General features: G+C 38.2%; 1 protein-coding gene across 1 annotated transcript; it reads right to left on the bottom strand.

Moving 5' to 3' along the window:
• Positions 1-1,818: 1,818 nt before the first annotated feature.
• LOC142640930 (ras-related protein RABA1b-like) lies at positions 1,819-6,644 on the bottom strand. Its single transcript, XM_075815251.1, has 2 exons — positions 6,140-6,644; positions 1,819-2,525 (listed from the first exon to the last, which is right to left on the bottom strand). The coding sequence occupies exons 1-2, from the start codon at positions 6,358-6,360 to the stop codon at positions 2,090-2,092; spliced, it is 657 nt and encodes a 218-aa protein (XP_075671366.1). The 5' UTR covers positions 6,361-6,644; the 3' UTR covers positions 1,819-2,089.
• Between the last annotated feature and the right edge of the window lie 647 nt (positions 6,645-7,291).

The raw sequence follows: 7,291 nt of genomic DNA on the forward strand, positions 1-7,291 counted from the left end.
CAAGACGTCGGGCCCCAGTGCCAGGCTAGGGCCCATATCAGAGGGGAATGATAATGCTTGGGGGGAAATTGCTTGTCGAGCAGCATTTGGCGACAGTTGCAAGTTTCAAGAAAGTCGCTTCAGTCAGTTAGGAATATATCTTAAAGGGACCCACCAATATGGAAAACCACTCTCCCATCATGATGCCCCCACTAAGGGAAGTCTATAACAAAGACCAATGGGTAAAGGGGAGGGAGTTGGCATTTTTTGGGGAGCGACACACGAGAGAAGAGTGAGGAACAACCAAAGAAAGTAGGTTTCAGCTCAATACAGTTAAGCCTTCTCGAGAAGCAGATAGACGAGGAAAAAAAATTTAGAGTGGGGCTTAAGAACCTTCCCTTGGGCTGTTATGTTGGCTCTAGGTGGTTTTCTCATTGTAGTAAATCTCATACCCATCAAAAACAAATAAATTGGGAATCTAGCCCAAACCTTATCAAGTACCTTGGGCTTAGGCACCACAACTATAATAATAAATCTTCTCTCTTTCTTCTTTTTGGGTAAAATACCTCAATCCGTTTATTCTTTTTAATTTTCATTTTGGGATAATAATTAAATAAATAGTATAAAAAATCAAATAATGTCATGTATCATGTATGTGAATCAGAAATAATTAATGATTTATTGGGAGCATAACCTTATTCCGAAATGAGCAGCCATGCCCATACATAGGGCTGTCCACGGGTCGGTCCGGGTCGGGTTTGTGCCCAACCCGGAACCGACCCGATCACTTCGGCTTTCCTAAATCTGGACCCGCCGGAGGTAGCAGTTCGGGTGGTCAGACGTCGTCGGTTTCCGGTCGAGTATCGGGCGGGTTCGAACTGTGTGAATCTCGCCAGAATTTGCAGAAATCATCGCCGGATTTTGCCAAAATCTATGGTTTTTGCAGGATTTGACTGGATCTTGAAGAGATCTCGGCAGATCTCAACGAGATCAGGCCGGATCTTGAAGAGTCCAACGAGATCTCAATGTAAGGCGAAGAGATCGCGAAGAGATAGGGCGAGATCGCGAAGAGATCGGGCGAGATCGCGACGAGATCTCGCCAGATCTCGACAGATCAGACAAAATGAGGCTGGCTAACCCCTCCAATTGGCGGAGAACTGAAATTCCAATGCGTTTTCTAGTCAGGTCAGTTGAACATCGGTTTTTCATGCTTAAACCCATCAATCGACCTGCCGGTATCGGGTTTTATAGGCGAAGACCCGCTGCCAACCGTCGCCAGCGTCGAGTCGGCCGATTTTTGGGCCGGGTCGGCCGGGTTGGGCGGGTGGCAGGTCTTCTTGGACACCCCTACCCGTGCATCTCAACTTTAAGAAGGAAACCCGGCCCAAGCCGTCAAAAGTTGAAAACAGCCAAGATGAAAACAATAAAAATTACAATGACATAAAATAATGTAGCGTAGGAACAAATCCGTTGTAGTCTAGTTGGTTAAGCAACTTTTATTTACTTTGTCCATATATCTCGAAAATTTAAGGCCTTTTTCTTTTAGAAAGAGAGTTCATTCTCGCAAAACGGAAATGTTACTTGGTTCTATGTTCTTTTAGTTTTAAGTTTGTCTTGTACAGAAATAATAACAAATATTTCGTTGTCATTTTATTTTCAGGACCAACATGCCTTGTACATTTGACTACAACTAACGTGGCCTTCTTGATCCATTCCAGAAAATCTTTCCTTTGGAAAACATCAACTCAGGAAAATGCAGGAATTACTTTTTTTCAAAGTTATTTTCACCTACATATTGACCACAAGAATGCTTGTAAAAAGAGTCTCACAAGACTGGTATTCTTGGAAAATTCTGGCCTGAAATTTTCTTAAATAAAACATCATTGAAACAGATTAAAGGGAAAAAAATTGGAACAGGAAAGCCAAGGCATTTATGCGCCAATTCTGTTCATACATCTCATCTCATGTATTGTGGTTTACCAATTAAGTTTAATATCCTGAGAGAATTCCCCTTTTTGGTTCAACAAATTGTTTCTAGTTTGTATCCCTCTGAAAATGATACACCGTACAACAAAACCAAATCCAGCCAATAAAATTCTATTCCCTAGTTCTAATTTGAGCAGCAACCAAGTTTTTTGAAAGCAGACTGATTGTCTTTGATATTTATATTCTCACCTTTGGCAGGAACGGATGATGCAGCCCCATTTTCTCCTCCTTCCATTTGCTTCTTGCTAACAGTGTGGTAGATTTGAGTCAGTACTTCAGCGAAAGCGTTTTCCACATTTACTGCTTCCAGTGCTGAAGTTTCCATGAAGTAAAGTGACTCCTTCTCAGCATAGGACTTCCCCTCTTCAGTTGAGACAGCTACTAGGTGGCGAAGATCAGATTTGTTCCCAACAAGCATAACAACAATGTTGGAATCAGTGTGGCCCCTCAATTCTTTCAGCCATCTGTCGACATTCTCAAATGTTGCATGACGAGTGATGTCATACACAAGGAGTGCACCTACTGCTCCACGATAGTAAGCACTGGTGATGGCACGGTACCTACAAAACTCCAAAAAGGCAAATGGAAATATATCTATGCTGTGAGGGCTTGAGTATGAAGTTAAAACACAGAATTTACACATACCAGCAATAATCAAAGTTTGGCAGGCTTAATATAATAGCTTTTGAACTGCTAGTTACGTTTGATAAAGAGAATAAAGCAACAAAGCATTAGTTCACTAAAGGGTTGGTCGAGAACATAGAAATGAAATTATTATTGAGAGCAACAGTAAAGTGCACATATAGGGATTACTAAAAAGCAAGTAAAGCTGGCAGCATTTTCTAGAACTTTCTGTATGCAGTATGTTAGATCAGCTTACTCAGGCAGAAAATACAGTAAAAAAGATACAGGATTTGTTAAATGCTGCTGCAGAAGAAACAATAATTCAGACACTGGAAAAAGGGATATTTCCATGCAGTCTTAAACTTTCTCTAATTGATATTTGCCAATCTAGCTCTGAAAAAAACATTGTGCAGGCAGTAACTCTCTCACTTCTGGTGGTGAGTTGAGATAAGATCTTAAGGCCCAAGTTTTTTTAACCTAGCACTGCCGCCCCCCTGTGGGATTTTGCAGGCAGTAACTCCAGTATCAATCTTGAGCAACTAAGGCAATGTGAGCCCCAGCCCCCCCCCCCCCCCCCCAACACTAACAAACTACGTTTAATACCATACAATACCAAACTGGGTATAAGGTAAAGAGCCACAAATCAATCAACAAAATTTTATCCCTAGTTCCCAACAGTTCAATCCAACATCCTCCAGCTCCACCATTTCAGCAAGCCTAAAGGCCTTTGGTCTCAGCAGGAGATTTTGATTTTATAATGATTTTATCAGTTATCATGCCCAGCACTTGCTAAAGAAGACCAGTGCTGTGCTATAGAGTTGGTCAATATGAATTTGGAATTCTCATTTATCCAAAAAAAAAAAAGGGTCCCACAGCACTATTCACGGGACTGTTCCAGTGGGTTAACTGAGTTCCAGTGGGTCTCATGCACTGTTCACAGGACCCACAAATCTCTTTTTTCAACAAAACTTTCATTAAAAATGGGTTTCACGACACTATTCACACATTTAAAAACTATTTTCCTGCAGTGTTTTCAGTTTTCCAGGGTATCTAAACAGACCCTAAGCCCTCTGACGTTTAAGAAAAAAAAAAACCAACAACACTTGACTGCCAACCATTATTAGTCTTTCCCATTGTGAGCACTACATAACCTTGTAGAATCATATCCCATGTTGCCACCTAGCCTCTCAAACCATTCGACTGTGTATGTCCAAGTAGCTCTTATTCCCATATATAAATATAAATGGGGTACTTGAAATGGTGGCTTAGCAATATCAGGACAGATATAACTACCATCAGTTCTTTACAGACCATATATGTACTTACACACATGCACATGAATTCAGCCCATTTATTTGAGATTCAAGCATCTCAAACCAAATATCCATGATTTTTAGTTGTCTTTTAATTTACCAGTAAGACCAATCAATCATCAGTACGCCACTGCAGAAAACATATCCAAAGTTGGTTTATAGCTTATTCATCAATAAAGGGCCAGAACATATAGCTAATGAACTCTAAACCAAATGGCACCTACTGCCCTTGTAATTATAGGGAGGAGAGTGGGGTCATGGGTTCAAGACCCACTGGATACATGTTACTTACCAACAGAAAACAATGGGCCAAAACATTTGGATTCCTATCTAACTTAAGCTAAGCCTCCCCCCCACCCACAATTTTTTCCACCAGTAAATATAGATATAGACACACACACAAACATGATAATAATAATGAGATTAAAAATTAAAATAGAAGAAAAAAAAAAAAGCTGATGATGATGTAGAACTCTAATCCCATTGTGCAACATTGAGACACCTTTTGAAATTTTTCATCAAATACCGAAGTAAGCTTTAAACATCAACAACAACTTAATAGATTTTCTAAGGTTTTATCTTGGAATCCAATATTAACCCATCAACCCTCAACCATAATCAGGACAAAAGAGAAAAACTAAAGACTACATTGCAACTGATGTTCTAAAATAAGTTTCTGAGGTGTCATTGAATTATTCCATTTAATTGTTTCACTTTCAAATTTTCAATTGAGATGAGAACTAGCATTCACCCGACAGCCTATATGCAAAAATATGATGGCACAATACAATTAAAAGAAACCTCACATACCATTTAATTGTTTCGCTTTCATATTTTCAGTTGAGATGAGACCTAGCTTTCATCCTACAGCCTATATGCAAAACATGATCATGATGCAAATTCAAAGGAACCTACCAAATGCCCTCAGTTGTTTAAAAAAAAAAAAAAAACCATACAGTTCCATAAATATATTAGAATTGAATACAGGGCAGATGCTTTCCTCACAAAGCCTATTAAACTTACGCTGAATCTGCCAAAATGATAGTGCCCTTGTGTCTGCTCCTAATTAAAGTTTTTCTTCAATAAAAACTGCCCAACCCAACTAACTACCTTCATTCAACCATTCTGGAATATCTATGCTGCTATCCCTTGATGCACAGTTGCAAAGTCCATCTCAATCTCTTCCTTCAGGCTTCGGGCACCTCACGCCAATTCAATGATAACCATCCCTTCCCCCTCTTATTGGCTCTCTAGACCTCAAAAATTCACTTGCTTGCAGTTGGGTTTTACTAGATTTCACTTAATGTAATGCAAATTCATTAATCCATCCCTTCAACACAATGATTGCCACTTTCTCTCTCACTCACACAAACGCACACACATTCCATCAGTCTTCTAAATTGACCCCACCAGAAAATATTCTACATTTGTATCACTGCTTATCATACTACAATATGCTGTCTGAGTTCCACTTTTATAACGAAAACTTAAACAGGTTACAGGAGCTGATGTCATCAATTCTTTTGACGATTAGGCTTGAAATTTTATAAGGTTCTCTCAAGACTTTTGTACACTTGATATTGATGTGATCTCATTAGTTGATTCCATTTGCAAACCGATAACACTTAAAATAAAAAATAGAGGGGTGAAGTATTATTAAGAATCTGTGTGTTTGTGAGGCATTGGATGTTTTATGGGCATCGTTTAGATTTGGTGCCTGTTAGCTTATAGCTGGATGGAGATAATATATGGGTTCAGTGAGATGGAATTTAACCAGTGATATATTTCTTGAAAATTTTGATTTTTTTAGTTTCGAGAAATCTGGGAAATGGGGGTTTTTTTTTTTTTTTTCTTTCCCCCCTCTTTTTATATAAGGAGTAATAGATCACGCACAATAATTGCTAGTCTAGTAATTTAAAGGAAAACTAGTCTTCTGATCCTCGTAGTCTAGATCTGGAAATAGATGCTCTGACAAAATGTAGTAGTAGACATAGAATTCATTATTAACTCACAAATATGGTTCTGTTCAGGTGAAATGAACCCAGATCTGTATATAAACAATGTATGTATAATAAGTAAATTAAAAGGGCATTATTATTAGGTAATTAGTTGAATTATTCATAAGCAAAGGAATGAAAAGCAGTGGAATCAAAATTAGCTTTTTATTTTATTTTATTTTTTCTATTTTGGAATGTGAATGTGAATGCGCAAAAGCAAAAGAAGAAGACTTGAATTACCTTTCTTGGCCAGCAGTGTCCCAAATCTGAGCCTTGATAACCTTGGTATCGACATTCAAGGTGCGAGTGGCGAACTCAACGCCAATGGTGGACTTAGACTCGAGGTTGAATTCGTTCTTGGTGAACCTCGACAGCAGATTCGACTTACCAACTCCGGAGTCTCCGATCAACACAACCTTAAACAGGTAGTCGTAGTCATCTTCCCCTCTGTAACCCGCCATTCTAAATTACTGCTACTACTACTTCAACGAATCAACTTGCTGCTAATATATTATTATTATTTATGGGTATTTCGTTTGATTTCCTCAATTGTACAAAAATGGCACAACAGAGCCCTCCTCTCATCAGCTACGGCTACAGCTACCCAATTCCAAATATATTTATATATATTGGAGTTTTGCTTTTCTTTTTCTTTTTCTCTTTCGGTGATGGAACGGTGGTGTGTACAGTACAGTGTATGTGTTGTGGGAAGCGTGAAAGTGTTTTCAAAAATAAAAAATAAAAAATAAAAATCAAGGTATACCACCCCACACTCTCGCCGCTCTATAAATTTAAGGGCCGGTTTGATAGATTGTAATAATGATTATATAAGAATAAGAATATGTATTACAAAAAATGCAAGATACTGTAATGTAATAATTATTCGGGAAAAATGTCAAGAGACCCCTAAACTTTTATTTTGGCCAATTTGCACCTTTAACTATACAAACCTGCCAAATAAAGCCATCTGTTAATATGTCTATTAAGTAACTAACGGAACTCACATGCATTTCTTTTATATATTAAAAAAAAAAAAAAAAAAAACTATGCAGATTCCAAACCGATTGAGAGATCCCAACAATGGCGACACGTTTGAAGAGGAATAGGAAGAATCACAGACACGTCACATCATCTTCAATGCTGAGTTCACCTACCTTGGCAAAATAATCATCGTCTTAACAACTAGCTTCATTTAAGTCAAAAGATAAGCACATTTGTGAAGACACTATATAGATGTGTTTTCAACATGTTCATCACTTTTGTCACTCTTTTCTTCATCATAAGCTTCTAATCCTTCTATCATGGCTACTTTACAATTCTTTACATCACTTCCCAGAATTGAGTTTCTTTTTCAATTGTTCTATTTTTGAAAGAAAAGAGAGTTTCAAAAAC

Source organism: Castanea sativa, chromosome 6, assembly GCF_040712315.1.
Source record: "Castanea sativa cultivar Marrone di Chiusa Pesio chromosome 6, ASM4071231v1".
Classification (NCBI taxonomy): Eukaryota; Viridiplantae; Streptophyta; class Magnoliopsida; order Fagales; family Fagaceae; genus Castanea; species Castanea sativa.

What these genes read in the sequence shown, in the direction of transcription:
- LOC142640930 (XM_075815251.1), bottom strand. Translation starts at nt 6,360, where the DNA reads ATGGCGGGTTACAGAGGGGAAGATGACTACGACTACCTGTTTAAGGTT. An exon ending in GACACTGCTGGCCAAGAAAG is followed by an intron (nt 2,526 to 6,139) that starts GTAATTCAAGTC and finishes GGAGTTTTGTAG; the next exon opens with GTACCGTGCCATCACCAGTG.